The sequence below is a fragment of the Ischnura elegans genome, chromosome 6 (assembly GCF_921293095.1).
Source record: "Ischnura elegans chromosome 6, ioIscEleg1.1, whole genome shotgun sequence".
NCBI classification, from domain to species: domain Eukaryota; kingdom Metazoa; phylum Arthropoda; class Insecta; order Odonata; family Coenagrionidae; genus Ischnura; species Ischnura elegans.
The window spans coordinates 99517549-99540321 of NC_060251.1; the positions used below are offsets into that span (position 1 = coordinate 99517549).

A 22773-nucleotide genomic window follows, 5' to 3' on the forward strand; every position below is an offset into this window, starting at 1 on the left:
TATACTCTTTTCATTTAATGTCGATAAAATTATTTAATCCTTACAGTTGTTTCAAAATACTGTGTAATGAGTCTCTGTAAATTGAGCCTTATAAAAGAATATCCCAATTAGAAAAAAAAATGTTTAAAAATGATTTTTAATCATTTCAAATAATTATAAAATGAAAATGTCATAAGATGGGTAAATTCGTGACTTTTCAATATTTTTATTTAATGCATAATAAATTGCCCTTTTAAAGTTTAGTATCATATTGTTTTATTTTGTTGATTACTTTTATATGGATATATAGGAAGTAGTGACTTATTTATTTGCATTAAAATTTTATTTCTCGTAGAAATACGATATGCGAATTATTATTTCAAAACAGTTGCAAAATTATTTTCACTACACTTTAAAATTTTACATGTTTGGAAATAGTTGGACATTTTTAAAAATAATTTCAAAATCCTCAAATAAATTTCAAATAGTTCATAATATTCTCATAATCGCTATGGCATCATGGGTTGATTTTCCTTTTTTTGCCCCCCAAATAATTGCTTGCCTCAAATCCATTCACCTGTTTAAAATCCATTTTTGCCACATATACATGTGGCAAAAATGGATTAATTGGACATTATGATTACTGGACTAATATTACGTAATATTAGTCCAGTAATCATAATGTCCCCTAGTTCTAAAGCTATCTTCTTTTTCAGAACTGGATTAATATCCCAGTGAGAAATGGGTGGTGGAATCCACGTGGAAATGTAACGTGGATACCACGTGTTTTTGGTCGTGGAATCAACGTGGAAATTTGGTGGAAAAATTAAAACAGCAGTAGGTGCTGCCCTGAAACATTCTTATACATTACCATGGCAATGCATAAGAATGTATAAAAATTTGAAACAGGTTTATACAATTTTTTCATAGGGGATACCATCATTTTCTGCTCCACCATCAGGCTGTCAGTTGAAAAATAAACATATCTAATACAGAAATATTACATTCATGTCATTTATCCTGAATTTTCCCTGTGGGTCCAGTTTGAATATGATTATCTAGAACATATCTTCTCAAGACATCTTGTAGATATCAGAAAAGGGGAACATTCAGAAGCCTACAAAATGTCTGGAAGCTATTACAAAATATTTTATGGATATTTTATGCTATGATGATCCTTTATCTCATCTATGAAATATTGTCCACGTTACATTTCCACCTAATTTCCACGTGGATTCCACCACCCATTTCTCACTGGGATATGTTTTCACAAAAGCATAAGATCCCTCCTCGCATAGACCCTACGTACTAGTTCAGAAGTTCACATGGGCATTTATACATGCACACAATTTGCTTAGCCTTCATATCCTGTGGGGCTCTCATGAGTTCAAGGTTTATGATTCCTGGCCCAAGATTATCACTATCGAGCCATCACTCTTATGCTTGCTCAGCGGAGATTCTCTTATAGTATGCCAACTGTGGCAATGATCATCATGCCAGTGATTGGAAATGCCCTCAGCACTTGATGGAACTTGCATGGCTGGCAAACGTAGTGCCTATTGATCTCTTGTCATGTTCTCCCATCTCTAGATTGAGATTCCGATGCCCTGGTGTTAAATTAAGACCTGCTGCCTGCTGCTATTGAGGTGAACGGATGAGCAAGAAAAACTTTTCTTCTCTAATAATTACTTTAATCATAAGTTTTCTTTGATTAAACTCTTTAGACTTTGAAAGCATATATCTAAAGTTATATCTTTTACTTCATTTAATTAAATTATACTCTGAATTCTTTAAATTAAAATACATATTTATGCAATTCAAAACGTCATATAATTATCATATGCAGTTTTAGATTAACACTCCCTCCTAGGCCTTAACGAAGTTACTACTACATGTATGACACGCATTTTATCCAGCAATGCAGTGGTAGGGGAGAGTGGGGCAAAACAGACTGTGCGGGGCAAAACCGACTGGGCGGGCCAAACTGACCCTTTTAAAATCACCAGGTAGTTGTTGCTTTCAAGCAGCAACATTATTAAGTTTTAGGCAGTTTTCTTAAGGGTTTTTATTACATTTGTTTTGGATCTGGCAGCTATTATGCCAATCTGATTTACCAAAAGTAAGTTAATATGATAATTTAGTGTTTTTAGTAGTGTTTTAAGCCCGTGTGAGTAGTAGTAGTAGCTGAGTAGTTGATTAAGGATATGTTTGTATTGCCATATTTCTTACACTGTGTGTCATGGAGCAAAACCGTCATCGGAGAGTGAGGCAGGACTAATTAAATGAAATCGACTAATTAAATTAACACCCAATTCCAAAGCCTTCATGGTTTGGGCAATTATGTTTTAATAGCTCTGCTACCTAATACCTGCCAATTTACCTCCAAGCATTGCACAAGTAAGTTGAAAGAAAGCACTATGCACACTTGGAGTATTAACCGAAAATGTCCATTTTTGGCTATGATTGGAAGATATTAGTAAATATAGCTTACAGCACTCATGCTCAGTCTGCACAAGGTGGCAGCTGTCTGTCTGTTTATCCCAGGATCCCCTCCCGGGGTACAAGGAAAGATACCTACAATATGGATTCACCATCCTGGAAATAAATATCCTGTGAGGATCATACTAGGGTTATTCTCCCACAATCGTACAAAATGTGGTCCATGGACTGCGATGAAAAAGCTAAAATAGGTCAATCAAAAATAAAGTGGCATAGGTATTATTTTATGTACCATTTTACTAATTTTAGTAACAAATTATCAAAGAAAAAAAATTATATTCCCCAACTTTAATGTCCACAGATTATGATATGTCATGTCCGTGGACAGTCCCACATAGATTTTTGAAGAAGTGTTTATGGAATTAACAATCTTCACTAAATAATTTATTATAAAATCTATGATTAAACAAGTTAAAAAAATATAAACATTCCAAAATAGTTTTTTTGGGTTGCTTAATTTCATATTTATCATAAAATAAAAAAACATTTATTCTACCGAAAAAAAGCAATATCCGTGGACACACAGGAAAAAGAGGGAATTATTCATAGGATATGGTGGCAGCCTTGAACAACCAGTGTGTAGAGAAAGATATTGTCAGGTTTATTGGGTTATTTAAGTTCATACTTGGTTTATTGAATGTTTTAATGCTGGAGGAAATTTTTTTTTTCAGTCTTTTAAAAGTGCCAAGATCATCAGTCATGTCTGTGGACAGGTAAAAATTAGTATAAGTAAAATCTTTTACTGATTACAATTGAGATATCTTTTGAAGCTATATAATGCAATTTAAATGTAGTAAGGACAGTGCTCTAACTTATATTAAGTCCTAACTATAACTTAATTTAGTGGAAATCGTCATGTCCGTGGACATCACGTTCGTGAAATCTGCAGTCCATGGACATTACGGATGGTAACGGGCATGATGATACCTACACAATGACTAGTCACAGAATGTCCGATGACAAATTAAAAAAAATTCTTGTGAATAAATCAATATTCCTCTTCTTCTATGGACATATATATCGTGTCCGTTGACAGCACAAAAGTAAAAATAAAAAAATTGTAAACATTATAAAAATGATCTCTGCCACTTACGTCATTAGATTGTTTGATTGACAAACTGCAATTACACAATTTTGGTTCTCAATAAACAAAAATTAACTTTTAAAATTTTGCCTGTAGAAAATGTACGTTTTTTTGGAGATGGACCCTTTTGAGTATGCCAGGAATAGCAGCAAGATGAATGTCTGGTTAACCCTTATGTGCTGAATTTTGAGTGGAGCCAATGAGCATTTTCTAATGCAGAAGACCTAACGTTTGGTAAAGCTGGCATGGATTTTTCAACGTAAATGACTGGACGTTGGCTATAACCAGGGGCGCCGACTTATAAAAAATATTGGGGGGGCCCATATCGGAGGTCTTGCACCAGGAAGAGGTTAAATTGAAAGTGTGTCGCAGCACCGAAACACTACCATGATTCACAACACTTGATTCAGCTAACCTGCTAAACCATATAATTATTTGTTTCAACACTCATTGTTGAATTTATTTTAAAAGGTAACTATCGTCAAGCATGGGAAATAAAAATCACCAATATATTTTTGTGATTTCACAAAGCATTATATAACTTAAATATTTTCTTGAATTATTGAGGGGGCTCCGCCCCCCCAAACGAATCTTTGAGGGGGCTCAGGCCCCCTCAGGCCCCATGGAGTCGGCGCCACTGGCTATAACTGGTACGAGGAAAGGCTGAGGTAGCAATGGTATGATGCATTCAGGCCCTGAATAAGACCCAGCTTTGCGAGCACTTGGGTCAATTCCTAGGCAATTAAGCCTGACCTTCCCACTTATTTATGATCCTCCTCACGGCAGGGTCCGTATTGAAGCGGTAAAATAATAATGTTTTATGCAAAAAATATTTTGTCGCATAATCCAAATTTTTCATACTTTGAAATGAATTCTTCATTTTATTCTGAGCATAAGCAATTTTCAAACAAAATTTTAGCATTACTAATAAGGGACTTATGGATTTAGTAAGGTAAGATTGGTAAGACTATTAGTACCTTATACATATTTACTAACTTTCTCATTATCAATATCACATATGTATATCTTTGCTATACTTGCCAGATACTTAACACACTTAAAATTTCAGATCCCTTGCACTGACTGGGTACTTAAAAATGTTATCATTCATTACATTCTTCAAGCCATTGATCTCCTAAATTTGAACCAATAAGAACATTCATATATGAATTTCTTGGCACTGATAACAATATTCTCCTTCCTCAGATAAACCAAAATATTTAATTTAAGTATACTGGGGCCAGCCATGGTGATAACTTTACCGAGTCACCTGCAATGTACAAATTGTGCGAAAGATCCACAGAAAAAATCATTCGCATTGACTCGACCAGAAATCTGGGTATCCGTGTCTGAATCCTGGTCAAGACGAATGAATTTGTCTCTGTGGGTTTTTCGCACAAAATATATAAATTGATTGCATGAATGTTCCATGCAAAGGAAATTGAGGGATATACTTTGGGTACATATGTGGTAAAGGAAGGATTCATAGAGCGTAGGATGTCCAAATTACATCACATGGTTTAAAATCAAACTCAAAAACTCACTTTTTCATGGTCACAAAATATGTATATTATTTGATATGGCATGGAAAAAAAATTGGTAACAGTTGATAACAATCCACAAAATATTGTGCACTTCAATAGGACAATCATTTGGGAGAGAAAATTTTCTACCCAATGATGTGTTGGTAACAGCAAATAGGTTGTTGTGCAAGTAACATCTTATATGTAGTTGCATAATGAGTGAAATTCTCTATGGCACATGACACTTCAGAATAATAATGGACCCCAATTCATCAACAGCTGAATGCTAAATTTAATAATGACAACATTAAGATGCACCCTTTGACAAAGAAAAATTCAAATTACAAACAAATTGTCTTAATGATGAAAATCCATGAAGCCCTCATTGAATACAGGCAATGATCTTTACTCCAATTAATATTCAATTGTAAGGGGCCACTATTACAACGAAGCCTCATAAAGTCACATAAAATTGTGAGAATACTTAGTTGTCTTTACAATGAAAAATATACAAAAGATTAAAAAATAACATTATAGTAACTTATATGGCAAAATCTGTAGGTAAAGCTAATGTTTGTCTCAAATAATACTCTCAAGGTTCACTAAACTACATCAAAAAATGCTCAGAGTGGGTCAAATTTAGATCCAACCCAGAAGATTAGCTGCAAGTTTAATAGTTGCACCAAGCAACATGAATGTCCCTATGTATCCAAATGCACCATTCATCCTCTTCTTAGGATCTGCAATAAGATTTAAAAAGACATTTTTACATAGGATTTTGGAAAATATGTCATGACTTTTTATACTACCCAGCCTGCACAACATTGTAAATAGAACCAAAAAAATATATATATATATATTAAAACAGAGAAAACATACCGTATATGTCTGAATATAGTCCCCCCTTTTTCTCCATATTCAAATGCATTTTTTGTTAACTTTTCCCGAAACTCAAGCCTCAAAATTAGGGGGGGACTATATTCGGAGAAATACGGAACACGTTAAGAGAAAATATACATGTACGTATATTTTTGGTGAAAAGTTTTTTCTCTATAGAAACCCGTTTTAGGAATTAACCTAAGGGAAAATGACATTTTTGTAAAAATGCCTACTTGGCTTTCACCTGGAATATTCAGTGAGGGTGCATAAATGATTATTTCACTTCTGTTCCACAAATGTTTGACCATTACGGACTGAGATTTTGATGCAGATGCTGTGCAGGTGTAGATATAACTCAAACTAAATATCTATGTACTCAAGCAACCATTTCATGAAAAATGTGCAACTTATGACGTGTGCTCATTTTATTCACATTTCTGCCAAAAATAAATGCTTAAATAATGGAATTCCTTACATACACCTCTCCACCCAATTGACATAGACACATGACTTTTGTCACATTTTTAGCTAAGACTTCACCTAAAATGACAGATTCAATAAATTATGAATGAATTAATTTCCTATGTTTGCAAGTTTAAAATGTTTAAAACATATTGTTTATTTTCTTTTCTCAAATATCCCATCTCCGAACTGGAACTCACATTTCATAATCTAAACATGCCTACATTTGATTTAAAAAATAAAATTTAGCGGCAATCAAATGCATTTAAAAAGATTTAACAACCATTTTTCACGTGAGGCAATGTCTTTTCCTTCGGAAACATATATGGTAGGCTAATAGTATTAGAATATATGCCACCATTATTAAATTATACCAATATAATTTAAATTCATTCATCATGCACATTATACTAACAGTGCGAGATCCTTCATGCCATACCAACAGTCGCATCCACCAACTCCAACGACACCAAAAGTGAAATTTCGGGCATGCTTAAATTTTTTGATTGGGCATGAATAATCTGTTATTTTATAGGCACTAGAAGGACACACACCATGTTTAACACATGACTTTAATGGCGACTTTGACCTTAAATACATAACTCATTCTCGTCAACAAGTACAAACAATAGAATATCATAAATGAAAAAAAAATTCCAGGATACAGCACAAAGCACAATATGATGAACTGAATGTGTTAAACTAAAAAGCAAAAATTGGACATACCCCCAGTCGAATATCCCAGAGCATAAGTAATTCTTCCTAAACACCAGATGGTCCCACCAACAGCACAGAAGCGTGGTAACTCAAGACCCCCAAGAAACAGCATGTAGAGAAATTGTGGGTAATTCTCCAATCTAAAAGATAGGTTAGAAATAATTATTTCCAAATTTCTACCTCCTTCGAAATTAAAATTCACAAAAAAATTACAATTAAAGCTTACGTGTTTTGGTGGGCACGCTGAAGACAATTGAAAACATTATTGTCATTGCTGTACATGATAGGATACGGTATATTGTACTTCTTTCGTGCAGCCCCAACCTGTAATAATATGATACATTAACAACAATCACTCTCTAACTAAATTTTGAAGTCATTTATCTAAAATATTTCTTTATTAGGTCATTAAATATTTTTTTATTAGGTCATAAGCAAAGCAGGCATAAATGCAGAGAAGTAAACTAGTTGGTGAAGATGGACTATCGATTGAGCAAACAGTGATAAACTTCGGTGACAAATCAACAAGGAGTCTGGATTGAATATTTTAACTCGGTAACAAGAAAAAAAAGGAACCATACCTGGACGGCGTCAAAATCAAATGATGGATAGCGAGTCATCCCAGGGGTAATTACCTCTTAGGGATGAACTTGAGGAACTCAACTATTAAGAGCGGACTTTAGGAATGAAAGGATTATTCCTGAAACCTCAATTTATTGAAGCCATCCAAGGATTTGAAGAGTGGATGATAAAAGAGAACGATGTGTTAGTCACGGCATATCCGTTGGAATATGAGGTGAAATGGAGGAAAAAGCTGGATAACACACATCTAAGCTCATCTATTGCAATGTTCAGAAGACTTGCACCAGTTATGGCTGTTCTGAGCTATGAGCTTCAATCAAGATGTGTGGAACTCTCAGAAGACAAAGGAGATGAGTATTCATCACTATATTGCCATAATAAACAATTAATTTATGACGGGGAATCAAGAAATGTGGTAAGGAGATTGATGACGACATGCGAGCTAATGTCTATCTGAATGGTCTTCCATCTGACTGGAATTATTTTGTCCAGAGTTACAGGAAAGGAAAATTAGCCTCAATGGAAGTATTGGGTGACATGCTTGTGGAAGAGCAGAAGATGCTATTCATGCGAAATTAGAATAAACGACTCAAATCGGAAGATAATAGCAATACACATCAAGTTTACAATGTCACAAAGGAATCAGTGTTCTGAGAATGGAGTGTGTTCAAATTAAAAATAAGTGTATGCTGCATGTTGTACTGGAGATTGCCCCGATGTTTTGCGGCCTACTGCTGGTCACTTTTTCAAGGGAATAATGTTGGGATTTGTTTTTGCTGCCTTTTTATATATCATTATCTTCCATGAAGATGTCCATCGAGATTTCAAGCATCTTTTTAGATATTTGTCCATCTAGTAGTTAAGCTTTTATGTTATCAAAAATGTCAAAGTAAAATTATTGCATACTCGGATGCACACTGGACAGGCAGAAATGGTTATTTAAGTCCATTGATACCACATACTCTTAAGCAGGGGCTCCATTTATCTGGTGAGCCAGGAAGCAGAAATGCATGACAACCTCATCAACTCATGCAGAGTTTATTTATTGCATTGTGTGAGTGTGTAACTGAAATAGTATGGTTGTCAGAGCTGTAAATGGAAATTCACATAGGATGTTTAATGCCTAAACCTTGTGTTATATACTGTGATAATGGGAGTTCCATTGCCATAAGATAGCAAAACCTGATTATATATTTTTCCGGACTATCTGCTGAAGCTTCTTCAGTTGTGCGAAGACTTTGTCTATAGTTTGTCGCTAAAATATCAATTACAAGTAGAAATACACAGCATATTCAACTTGGTATCTTAAATGAGCAGCAAATACAAAAATTGCATAGGTACCTTCAGAGTAAAAAAACATATAGTATAATGATACATGATCATGTAAAACCGTAAGGAAAAGTTAGTCAGTTATAATTGTTTATCTAATACACATCCTATTTTAATCGATGAGCACGTATAAAAGCTGCTGATGTGAAATACAAAATGGACTGATTAAAAGACACCTAGTCAGTGTCCACTAATAAAAACTATTGGTGAAAGCAAATTTATCCAGCGCTTATCAGAAATCCCACAGTTAAATCGAAACAGACGCACCATATTTCTAACAGAGCTCTGCCCGCTGTACTCAGCTAGCTGAGTACAGCGGGCGACCTTTCTTTTCGCATCTCACACGGCATTGAAACAATTTATGGTGACGAAGCTTAAACGTGATGAGTGGAATACTGGTATAGGCGAGTAGCGTAACACATATAGGCATGCACCATACCCTCATAGCTTTCCAAGTAATGACGAAAGACGAGCCGACTGCGGTCAAGATCACCCATCCGTAGTCTGCGGGTATGGTTATGGTAGCCATTTTCGCCAAATGTTACACCTAATATTTATATGAGAAAAGAAGAAAAGACTGCAATTAAAACCAACAGAAAACAAAGAAGAGCCGTGAAGGATTGATTCTTATGACCTGACATAACCATAGAGTACTGATGACAACAGCAAAGCTTAAAGAAATTACCTTCTCTTCAGGGAGATACGACGAAATGTGGGACCGTATGCTAGCACCCAAATTTCACTATCAAAAAATCACAAGTCATGAAACACGTGACGTAGACACAGATAACGTTATACACGGTGAGAGAGGTGAACTTTTGAACGGCATCAACGCGCCTCTCACTTATCTTTCCCTAGAATCTCATGCTCCCCCCCACGCTCGCCGCTAATAGCTTTTCAAAACACACGCAACATAGCTCAAGGCGCGGTTGCCGTATCTATGATCAAGTCTGAGGATGAATCATCGGCATCATCCAATCGGATAAGATCGCTCGAAGTTTGAAAGCTTTAAAATGGTTTATTTTATTAAGTTCGTGGCAAAAAATAATTTTAGGGAGTAATTCATTAAAAGAGTTTCAGTTGGTAGAACAAAGCGCAACTAAAGTTAATAAGCTGGAATTTGAGATTCGTGGTTCATCTCAACGGAGAGGTTGCTGGTGAGTGAGGGTTGCAGGGGGATCGTTACCTTAAAATATTTTTGAATCCATCACGTCTTATTTTCTGTAAACATACTCTGGGTTGCCCAAACTCCTAGCCTTATTTGTTTATGTCCATCACTCTTATGCATTATCTCGTGCTTCCCTATCATAACAGGTGATAAAAATCATTTACAAAATTCACTTGCATCCGTAAAGCATTTTTACGATTTTATGAGTATCCCCCTGGCTCCAACAGAGGAAAGTCTTCGAAAAAGTAATTTCAGAAACGGGCATACTCTTTGAAAGCTCCTCTGTTTCTGAAGAACACCACGACAAGCAACAGTCTTTGTGCTCTCATCATTGACCAAAGCCAGTTTTGCCATAAAGCCGGTTTTGATGTTTTCAAACCTCCTGTTTCCTAAAATATTTTATTTATTTCTCGAAAATGGACATAAAATTTCTATTAATTATCCGTGGGTTTATTCAAGCCTCTAGGTTCACCAAAATTATCAATTTCACTAGATTTTGAACTCTTCGGCAATCGGTTCTCTGGAAGTCGAGCTCTATCGATACTGCGGCTACGCGATAGCTATCGCAGTATCAGCTGTTTCCGCTGTTTCCGGCGTTCTGCTGCTTTTAGGCGCGCTGTTGTGCTGTTGTTGTTTACATTAGCTCATCTATTTGGCTTGTATTCATCTGCATAGTATAGGTGGATACATCGTCAACGCTTTATTATGAGCGACGGCTTTTGTCTACTAAATGATTAATTGCTCAATCAGTATTGTTAGTCACTTTCGATAAAGTTCTGACTGCGAAGAAAAATGGACCATCAATTTAAAATCAACTTCGGCCGATGAGGAGATTCGCTATCAAGTACTTTATGACCATTGTATCCTACCGACAAAACCTTTACTATTAGCATTGAATCACAGAATGGATGGAAAGGAAGAAGGTTTGGTTGAACGCTGTTATTTTGGTTGTGTTTTTGTATCTATCAACTCTTTGGCTTACATTTACTCCTCTTTCAGAGCCAAGTCCTAAGAGGACCCGAACTTCGTCTGATGGTAGAGGAAGGCCTAATTTTTTCGTTGCCATCCAAGTTACCAATCCTGAGGTGCGTTGAGTGATTAATTGTAATATTTTGCCGTGTAGTTTATAGTGTACACTTTCAAAGTATACGTGTGATCATGCTATATTTAAATTTTCAGATTCATAAAGCTGTGCGTGTGGTTCAGGATCTTGTTACGTCCAAAAAGCCCCTTTATAAATCAGTCTTAATTAAACTCATTACGTTGCACATCACACTGTGCACTCTTTGTCTTCCTGGAAATGATGACATTAGAAGGTATGGAAATTTTTATCATAAGGCACATATTGTTTGACTGGTCGTTTATTTTTTAAGACTACCTCGTCTCGATGGATGAAAAATTCATGGAAGTCATAATTTTTTCTACTTTCTCTTCAGGGCCAAGAATGCGCTCAGAAACATAGAGAAGGATGTGAAAGAAACTTTAAAGAATAACCCAGTAACATTGAAATTCAAGGGAATAGGATCATTCAAAAATGAGGTGGCTTGGCTACTATTTAGGAAAATGTGTTACTCTTGTGTCATTGTTTATGATTCCTCATTTTGCATTTGATTTTGCTAGGTTGTGTTTGCCAAAGTTGAACCAGGCGAGCCATTGACACAGGTGAAAAATATTCACTCAGGATTACTTAAAGCTCTCATTGATGAAGGTCTGCTTGTGACTGATGACTTCACTCCGCATCTTACCATAATGAAAATGTCCAGAGATAAGTCCTTGAGGAAAAAGGTACAATGGAGGATGGTGGTCCCTTCTTATCCAAAAACGCATATGTTCTCTATAATGGGTATCAAGTATTGAATGTTAGGCTAAATTGTATTTTTTCATTCATGAAAAATAATGTGCAAGTAACTCTTCAGTACTCATTTTAATAACTATCATCATAAGGGTAATCATAGGGGTGTGCGTTCTGATTATGTAATGTTAAAAATTGCCAGTATATAATTAATGCTCAATGATGGGATCTTGATAATGGAATTTTTTTCACATTTTAATAATCTTGTCCAATTTCCCCATATATTCTATTGTATATGACTATTAGTTTTAATGGTAAATTTTGCATGATATCATTCCTCAAATGTGAAAAATTACTTTTTCAATGTACTCCAAGCCTCTTTCCTTCTTACAAAAAAACATACTTACATATTCTCCATAATAAAAAACTCTATCAGCAGCCTTAATAGGAGCACTCTGGACAAATCTGAACACTTGTTCAGATTTGTCCAGCATACCATAGTAGATGACCAGCCATCTAATCTTTATTTGTTAAGTTCTTCTTCACCGCATCTCTTATTTTCGGAAGTATTCATGAGCTGTTCTCAGTGGTGGATTTATGGGGGATATTCAGGGGCATTATGTAAGATTTTACTCTTTCCCGGCGAACAATATGTATAAACTCTCTCTCTCTAGTCATACAACATTGTCTCATGCAAATGAAGCACTGAAACAAGCCTGAGCCACCAAAACAAGCCCTTTCTCCGAATCACCTAAACAAAAGATTCTTCCTTTGGGTCCTTCACGTTCGTCGTCCCTTCTGGCTCCTTTCTTAAGGGAACCCTTTTGTTTACATGTGACATGGGTGTTTCCCTTTCTTACTTGGCAACCTTGACCCCTACCCCGAACTAGACCCTTCTAAAAGTCATCGGACAACTCTCAGCGGCTGCACTGTAAGTCTACGCTGGTCCACGGTCCTCCGCAACAACAATTGGGACTGGACCAATCTGGCCCCTCCTAATGCTGAGCTTCAACAGTCACTTCAAATATTCTTTCATTAGCCGTGAGAATGGGTAACGAGTCAGTACCCGAAACGTCAGCACTTACACATAATCTTACATCCTGATAAGAGTTTATACATATTCAGGGGCGGTCTGGGATGATTGGGTGCCCTCGGCTAGGGCTTATGATGGGCCCCCCCTTACTGGGGAATTTGTGGGTCCACGTTTTTTATTTCCCTTCAATTTTATGAAATTGCATGCCCTGAAATGGATTTTGATTAGGGCTGTTCTAAGAGTTAATGAAAAAAGCTATTTTGTAAGGAAAAATACCGTCAAAAGTGAAAATTTCACAGATTACAAAATTTAATAACGTTTGTATTATGGTTTATGGTTTTTTATTGCACCTTTAATATATGCGTCACGATATACACGTGTGTTTTGGGGGCCCCCTAGGCTAGGGGCCCTCGGCGATTGCCGACCTGGCAAGACCGCCCCTGAGCAGCGTCAACCATTTATTTACGTCAATGTTGACAACTACATGACAATTGCTATTTTCAAGCACACTAAGCGTAAACTATGAAATTTGAGAAGTTGACAATTAATTGAACACATGGGCCATTATACAACTGCACTTTGATTCCCCCATAATTTCCAGAAAAATTGAAAATATGGTAATCTTGTAGATGGCTCTCTAATGCAAATTTTTATTCCACCAGCTTAATCAATTGACACTCCAAATGTCGATATATTGGCCTTCAGTTTTCACCTCTAAATGCTTTACTTTTTTTTAATAAATCACATTTAAGGTTCACTCCAAGAAACAATACCCATCGATAATTGATTGCCTCCATTATCGACTCATTGACATTCCTTCTTGCCTCCGCAGCCGGTTGAAATGAAGGGTAGGAGTCAATAATTGACCCCATAGTTAATCGTCTGTAAACATTTTTGTTTATTATATTTTGAGTTTATTTCACTTTTGTACTGGAGATTATACAGATGTTCATTACTCCTCAGGGAATAGTATTTCTTATACTATGTTAGTGTTCTGTATACATATATGCAAAAGGTTTGTCTCTTCCTTCAACCTTCTGAACTGTTCTTGAATTGGGCTTGAGCTTTCTGGGAGTGAAAACAGAAAAGTGAGAGGTTGACAAACAATGTTTAAAAATAATTGTCAAATATCTAAAAGCCACTTGTCTACATATATCAGGCTTCAGAAGCATTATTTCGGCAAGGTATTTCATATTATGTAGGTGCCATGGGAATTAATGAACCACACCATCCCTACCCCCCTAAAACTATGACCTTAATCTACCGCCGTCTGTTCTGTCCAGCTTATCTTTGTGGTCATCCTGTAGTGTTACATCTTGAGTGTCCACTGCGTTTTCCTTTACCCATGTCTCGCAGTAATGTAGCTCCATTTGATGTACATATTAAACGTAAGGAGTAAGTTTGATTGCTGTAATTAATCTTCAATTTTAGAATCTGCTCTATGATGCTTATCAAATCTACTTCTCCAAACAGAAACTTTTATTTTTATTTAAAATAATTGTGAAGGAATGCAATTATTTTTTACTTTTAATATGCCGAACTTCCAATAGGTATATCACTCCTGAATTGGTTGAATGAATTTCTATGCTACCCAAGTAAGGAATATATTGCTTGAATGTTCTGTTATATTCGTAACTTCTGTTTTCTTCTCAATTGCATGTCTTGTGCTCAAAAATTTACTTTTTCAGAGAATATTCAAAATTCCGAAGGACCTATATGAGGACAAATGTGATTTGGAATTTGGGGATCAAACTGTGAGGTCCATTCAGCTTCTCAGAATCGGAGATCATAAAGAAAACACTTACTACAACTGCTACCACAGAATTGACTCAGGTACGCAAGCCATTAGGTTAAGATGTTTCCATGCATTTTTGGTGGAATGAAGGTGTTGATGAACACCAATGTATCATTGAATTCACCCTGAAGACAATTATGCTGTACGCTATTGTTATGTTGGTTATCATTAACCTTGTCAACCTCAGTAGAGGTGGGGTAAAGTCTTTGCCTTCTAAATTGAAGGCTGTGGGTTCTGGTCCCACCTGGGTATGTTTTCCCTATCTGTAAATGAATTTTTATGTCCTACGTTGTTATTCATCAGATTCCCTCACTGTAAAGGTCTTAAATGCACTGTTTTCAGGGTGATGAAGATAAAATAATAAAAAAATAAATAAAGAACCAAATTACGAGGAGATGGCGATATTTTATGTAATGGGTAACCAGGGCTGGGAAGTATTTTAAAATATGTAGGTATTTGAAGTACATTTGTAATTTGTATTTAGTATTACATGTACAGATTTTTGGTAATTTCCCATTCTTAAATAAAAAAATACATTTGTAAAATACTTCTAAAGTAGCTCTGATAACACTTCTGTATCATTATGCTTTAGAGATTACTTTGTTTTTAGGATCTTTTTCTTAATTTTTGCAAGTACATATCCATAACGTGCCATGGAAGGTTATATTTATCTAAGATCTCTTAGTTTCTATACAAATGTATTTTTTATTTTAAATTTTATTCAAAATAATATTTTTTAGTTTGTTTTTCAGCAGGTCAAAGGTACTTCGTATTTCGATTTCGAAATACTTTTGAAGTGGTATTTTGTATTTCGAATTCTCCTCGTCATGTATTTTTCCCAGCCCTGTGGGTAACATTTGATGAGTTAAAACCATGTGCTTGGTCCACAGATTTTTATATCCTGACCAATGTTCGGACAAACTGTAATTTTCAAGTTAGAACCATGTATGATGCAAGCTCATTTTTACAATTGTTTTGGAGGTAAAGGGGAGAGGTTAGAAATTGGGGAGGTGATAAAAAGTGTATTGGGAGACTTTCTCAGGGACAAAGAGCTGATGTGTTTGGCTCAAAGTCAAGGAAATGTGACAGTTCACAACCTCAAGCTTCAGTCCCGAACTTCAAGCCAAATGCATCAGCTCTTTGTCCTTGAGAAAGTTGTCCTGTGCTCCTTTAACCTCAATTTCTAACCATCCTCCTCCACCTCCAAAACAGTTGTATATAGTAGCTTGCATCATGTGTAGTTCAACTTTGAAAATGACATAGTTTGTCAAAACTTGGATTGTTAAATCTGTGGACTCCATAAACGTTTTCTGTCATAATGGTATCATCACCTTAACGTTGCCAGAAATTCAAGTAATTATAAATTATTGTTTGACCAAACATTTATTTATTTACAGATCATTTGGTACCTAATTACCCACTTGCTTATCTATCCTGTATTTGGTACCTATTGGTTTGTAGTGAGTTCAAATGAGTATATCATATCATCCTAAAGCATATACATATCATTATTGAATAGCAATTAAACTGCTTTCCTTAAAGTTTTAAACTATGTTTTCCAATTATGTACTATTTTTTATTCGTTCAAATTCCATTGATATTTTATTTCCAGGAATTGATGATGATGTGGAGGATGATCATATTGATTGCTGTGGTGTGAAATCTGTGACACCATCATGTGTGATTGAGGTGCCTCCTGAAGAAACTCCGAAAGAAACTAATACTTCTAGAAGTGTTAAGATAATTGATATGGATGTCGGTGGAAAGGAATTATATTACAAGGCTGTTACTTCTTCTGAGGCTTCATTGCCCAAGGGCAATGACGTTGAATCAACTTCTGATTTAAGTGTAGCTGAAATTAAAATGACCGAGTTGTTGAAACCTGAGAAAGGCGTCTCTTCTAATCCAAGCGTTGACGCTATGGGTGAGGGCAAGAAGGGGTCTTCGGCGGAGGAAATGAACGAAGCAGGACAAGGTGATGCTGACACCCCAAGGACTGATCCGGAGAAGACAGTTGATTCAGGATTGCAGCATCAAGATGATTCTGGTGGGAAACCAGGAAATTAAAAAGCTGAGGTGGCTCTAGCCAATAAAATTGCATGCAATTGGAAAATTTCCAATCTATTTTGTACAGTCTGGCTCAAAGTGAGCCAAAAAGTTTTTCATTTTTTTTTGGGAGTGACATTTTTGAGCTTCCTATAGCAAATAGGTTTCCTTATACAAAATGAGCCACGAGAACTTATGGAGTAATTGGGAAATTCTAGATTATTTTATTAATAGCATTTCTGCTAATTTGATTTTAGTACCTGACATTCTATCTTTTCACTCTTTGCTGTTGGGAGATTAGGAATGTAAATTTTAATATCCTCAGATAGAATAAACAGGATAGTGTTGGCTAAGCATTGTGTTAGAAAGGCTATTTTGAAGTTCAGGCATAGTTGTTTTGTCCATTTGATGGATTCTGTGGGGTAGATATGTACAAAAAGACTAATAATGTACATAAATGGGAAAATATATCATCCATTGCATGTGTATGTAATGAGATACACATATATTTAGAAAACAAGGTTAGTCTTGCTCAGTGACTAAAGAAAAACATGAATAATTGTGTGTGAATAATCCTGTGTCTCTTCTGACAGCTGTGGTGTTTTCTGATATGACCACTGGAAATGTTATTTTGACATTTTTTAGCATTGTACAAACTCAGTAATTTGCGAGGGTTATTCTTAGTTCAATGTACGATCAGTCTTAAAATGAAGACCACAGCAAAATGTTTTTTTTTGACACTTTACCGTCTAGTTACATTTTTTGTATATACTCTATTCGGACTAGGAAATTTGTAGGACTAGGATTTGATGTAGTATGGTAACAATTTTCAAGTGTCCCTGTGGTAGAAGTTAGCCCCCTGTGCTCTCAGCCAACTTTCCGTCTTCAGCTCTTTGTTGGTGCCAAAATGGTGTCCCCTTAGCAAGCGTTTTATGCAAACAAAGGGATGACTATTGGAGAGAGCAAATCCCTTAATACAGAATTGTGAACTGAAGACCATCTTGATTCACCTAATCCACTTGTTGAGCAGGATCATAGGTTGACACTCATTGGCATCCTTCCTTGACCGCCTGCATCATGAATACCTCTAGGTCCTGCTTCAAAGTTCCTGAACCATTGCCGCTCGTTGCTGTCACTAATGGAAGTTTCACCGTACACATTACCCATTCGTTAATGAATTTTGGCTGCATAGCACGCCTCAGCATGAAGAAGTCTAACTGTTGCACAGTGCTCATTACACTCTCGGAACCATGTAACAATTACAAAGTGACGCGGTTGATGGACATACTAGAGATACTGCGCTACACTTTTGCGAAGAGAAAATTGAAATTGTCTCCGTGGTTTGAATTTTATGACCGATCAGACATTGAAAAAAGGATAGCCCTCAATCCGTCATCATGCATTATTATTATGCATTGAAGTTTACATCTTTAAATTGTATTTGTGGGGTTCTTATTTTTTATTATGTAACAATTCTTTTCTTTTACTTTTTTTGTTTCAATATTTCTTTTAATTTTTTCGTTAGTACAGTCAGTTTTACTTTATGATATGATCGTTTATGTATTTCTATCTTGACCTGGAGCAGATTTTTTAATTACAGCCACTTATTTAGCTCTCAATTTATCAAATTCTTACATTTAACTTGGTAGCCTTTAGATAGAATGATAGGCATAGCCAGAAAATATTTTGAGGGGTTATTGTGATGGGCTCCACATAAAACTTTTCCTGTAAAAATGTTGTCTTTAAGGTGGATACATCTCCGAATTTTAGATATCTGAATTGCAATGGGTTCACTTATAATGTAGTTGTTTCTGTGGTGTTTCAGAGTTATGTTGGCAATGCTGATGTGTAGATGGCAGTGCACTGTGTCCAGTTAGTAGAATAAAGATAGAGAACCTAAAAGAACATGTATTTTAATAATAAAGGCCCTTTGTATTGAAATAAGTGTGGAAAGTACTATGTGCCTTTATTAGTACTATGCATAAATTCCACAAAGTAAATTCACCCTCTAACAACTTGATTGGAGCATTTATTTGTTTGATCGCTTATGATTTTGGAGAAATATTTAGTGAACGAGAGTACAGGCCCAATAGGTTCTTGCCAAAATCATCTATGTGTGCTTATTAAAAAGCTCTGATGTGAAAATAATTTGGATAATTTATCTTAGATTTAGAATACTGATTTTCACTATTTTATATCATTTCTTTAGAGCTTTTTTGTATACATACCTCCTCTAACGAGAGTACAGGCCCAATAGGTTCTTGCCAAAATCATCTATGTGTGCTTATTAAAAAGCTCTGATGTGAAAATAATTTGGATAATTTATCTTAGATTTAGAATACTGATTTTCACTATTTTATATCATTTCTTTAGAGCTTTTTTGTATACATACCTCCTCTATCATACCCCACTAAATCATTTAGTATATTCAATTTTCTCTTTTCTACTGTGGTAATCTGCAAGTTCATATCATGAAAGAACTTGAACAGGTTATCACATTAAGCATGAGTATTGCCACTGTAGTAAAGTCTGAAAAGTGAAATCATGAAGTCCGTTCCAAATATAGACTTAAGATTTTGTAACTGTTTTTTATCATCAGTCATACATATGTTATACGACTGGATATTTTATTTTACAAAATAATTAAATAAATGAAAAAAATCAAGTCATATTCTCACTGCAGTCAACATTTTCATGGTAAGTGTTTTTGTCACATTAGGTAGCTATTAGAATTACACATCCAGCCCCAATATTTTTGTCAGTAGTCTTGACTGGATGGATTAGTTATAGGGGGTAAGTTAAGAAACTCGCTGAAACCTATTTATTATAAACCTCTGCACAGCAGAACACCTCTATTCAGCAAAATAATTGTGACTCTGATTTGAATTCCATTGAATATGTATGCATTTTCCCTCTCTATACTGTAAACATTTCTGTGTAGTAAAAGAAAATTTTGGCAAGTAAAAGATTTTTCTCATCTTTAGAAGAAAAGTTAAAGAATCAGGGACTGACAGTCACAATTTTACTATGTTTTCTTCATAATGCATAGCGCCAATTGCTTACGAGTGGCTAATGAAATAATTTCTGTTTCACTGTTGTGATTTGGATTTTTTAAATAGGTACCCTAAAAAGTGCACATCATTACCATAACTCATTTGAGTTTGAACATTTTTTGGAAGGGGTATTTGGCAGAAAAGGCTTGCCATTGTTTGTGGTTATTGTGATGCCAATTTATTGCTCCAGCCAAATCTGACCTGGACAAATTATCTTGTGCCATAGCAATAATACATGACATGATGTCAGGGGCAAAGAGGAATCTACCTATGTCAAATTAATATTCATGAATTTCCTTCAGAGATCAACATTTATTGCCTTAATTTTGGCAATAGTATAGTGGAGGGAATAGTAAAATATTTGTCATTCATCCAGTAATGAGATTCTATTGCATGAGAACTATTTTTATCTCTATACAATGAACACTGGCATATAATATTATATAACACAAAAATTTGTTATTAAGAGGTTAGACTGCATTGATTCTATAAGCAGCTGTTGTGTTGGCAGACCATTACAAACTTCTCCTTTATTTGTATTTATTTACTTCTTCTCTCCCATACTCTTACTCTCGTACTTCCATCTCGGTAAAATGCAACTATATCGCTGTAACATAGCCCTTGACCTTTCATTCTAAGCGTTTTCTAATTTTTTCTCATATTCTAAGCGTTTTCAGAGATTTGTTAACAGTTACAAATGAGTTTGTTTCCTGACACTTAAATTATTCCCTTTTATAATGCTCCCGTAACATTATTTTAGTAACAAATCATTCAAGAATGCTGCTGAGAATATTTCAGCCATGTGTATGGGATATAATGTTTGATGTTGGGAAAAATAACTCATGATGTGCTGTGATGTTAATGGAAATCACCAAGAGTTTTTTTTGGGAAATTTATTATTTCCGAAGAGCAGTTCAAATCCCAATCATACATAATTGGATATAGCATATATTTGATGCCATGTTTCATGAGCCCTAAGATTTTATGGACTCCTTGATGGACAGTCAAATTACTTGACCCTATATGTATACATATATTATGTAATGCATGTGGTATTTGTTGTTGACTGTTGAATTTTCTATTGTGAAGTGATATTTTATATGATTCTTATAATGTGATGGAGTTTTTATGTCACTTTTTTCTTTTGCTGTAATAAGAAAATAAAAATTAATTCTTTGGAATAAGTCTTTTCCTATTTCATAAATACATGCTAGATGTTTTCGTTAATGGGGGGGCATGGGGGCAGGTGCCCCTTCCCCCCAGACGCTTAAATAATAGGTAAGATTATTAATGCAGTTATCATAACGTGCATTTTGCTTTGTATATTACGGAGCCTTAATCATTTAATTTCATATTAATAACTTTCTTATTAAAATAAAAAAATATTTTGCATGTGCCCCCTCCCCCCCAGAAAAAATTCAGAATCTGGCCACTGGCCAGATCCAGAATTGTGGCCGACTCCATGGGGCCTGAGCCCCCTCAAAAATTCATGATGGGTGTGAGGAAGAAATGTGTCAGGTATTTGCCCTTTTTCCTTCTTATCAATACCGAATCTGTCCGAAAGTTCTGAATAATATTTGCAGGTGATCTTTTACCATTTTCAAAATAATGCATGTAAATGGCACTACGTGCATCCCAAAAACTGTGGCCATGACCTTGTTGGCCGACAGACCCACCTTAGCCTTCTCAGGTGTACGTTCACCCACAGAAACCGATGGTCTTGATTGTTCTTTGGTCTCCAGTGGTGCCGACTCCATGGGGCCTGAGGGGGCCCAAGCCCCCTCAAAAATTCGTTATGGGTGTGAGGAAAAAATGGGTCAGGCTTGTCGATTTTTTCCCGAAGTGTCCAGATATCAAGATTCGAGTTATTAGGGTTCTAATGTTGATCATATGGCTCTTCTAAAATTCTTAAAAAACTTAAAACTCACTACTTATATAATTTCCGAGGGCAAGATCCCCGGTTTGGGCCCCCCCAATATTTTTTGTAAGTCGGCGTCCCTGGATCCGGCCTTGATTAGAGCCATAGAGTTTCCTCATAAAATATCTTCAACATAATCAATGTGTAACCATTCAGGGTTTCCCTGTACAATATCTTAAATTCTTGAGTTAAATTACATCAAAAAAGGTCACTACATTTGAGATTATCTTTGTAGATATTCCAAGGAGTACATCTCTTGCCTCCAAAAATGCACCTGATAAACATAGTACCTCTGTCCACATTGAGATTCATCTCTGAAGCTTTGGAGTCGAGAGTCGACAATGCAGTTTGCTTCTTTGTTATCCAGATATTCCGCTGCCCATAGAAATTCTATTTATGCACCAATGTGGCTTAATTATTTATAGACAGAGTTGACACGTGGTGTAAAAGATGAGGGAAATTAGTTACAATAGTGTACCATTAAGTGGGTAAAAAAGATGTTCGAACTGATGTATCGGAGGCACACATTATTCCTGTCTCACATCTCATATATGTATTTCAATAATTTTTTCTGCAGAGTATAATGCAATATATTACCATGCTCCCCATAATATACTAGCTGTGAGGCAGAGCAACTTCAGGCAGAATCTCTTTTAACTCAGCAGTACTCAGTGTTGCCAACTATAAAAAGTTTTTCGCAATTGTAACCATCACATGTATGCATCACCCAAAGTTACCATAGGTAGTTGTATTTTTCTGTTCTTTATGCTATAATTATTTGGGTGATATTTCATTATGCATGTTTAATGACATCATTTAAACGTCGATAGATTAAAAAAAATAAGCTGAAATAACAGACTAGCTCAGCATAGAAATATTATGATGTTGTTAAAATTTTACTTTTTTAGGCCCTA

The 22773-nt window shown here is 35.5% G+C and overlaps 2 protein-coding genes and 1 long non-coding RNA gene across 3 annotated transcripts; 1 reads left to right on the forward strand and 2 right to left on the reverse strand.

Annotated features, from left to right (window-relative positions):
* Positions 1-5106: 5106 nt before the first annotated feature.
* On the reverse strand, positions 5107-9937 carry LOC124161250 (microsomal glutathione S-transferase 3-like). The gene is made up of 5 exons (XM_046537532.1): positions 9740-9937; positions 9494-9601; positions 7370-7467; positions 7153-7283; positions 5107-5825 (listed from the first exon to the last, which is right to left on the reverse strand). Exons 2-5 carry the CDS (start codon positions 9581-9583, stop codon positions 5725-5727), a joined length of 420 nt encoding a protein of 139 aa, XP_046393488.1. The 5' UTR covers positions 9584-9601; positions 9740-9937; the 3' UTR covers positions 5107-5724.
* An 874-nt stretch (positions 9938-10811) lies between these two features.
* Positions 10812-18248, forward strand: LOC124161251 (A-kinase anchor protein 7-like). The gene is made up of 7 exons (XM_046537533.1): positions 10812-11145; positions 11222-11307; positions 11402-11538; positions 11659-11761; positions 11843-12007; positions 14736-14880; positions 16455-18248. The coding sequence occupies exons 1-7, from the start codon at positions 11127-11129 to the stop codon at positions 16907-16909; spliced, it is 1110 nt and encodes a 369-aa protein (XP_046393489.1). The 5' UTR covers positions 10812-11126; the 3' UTR covers positions 16910-18248.
* Positions 18249-18417: 169 nt separating this feature from the next.
* Positions 18418-21116, reverse strand: LOC124161252. Its single transcript, XR_006865352.1, has 2 exons — positions 19281-21116; positions 18418-19116 (listed from the first exon to the last, which is right to left on the reverse strand). It is a non-coding gene; the product is annotated as an uncharacterized LOC124161252 (long non-coding RNA).
* Positions 21117-22773: the final 1657 nt, after the last annotated feature.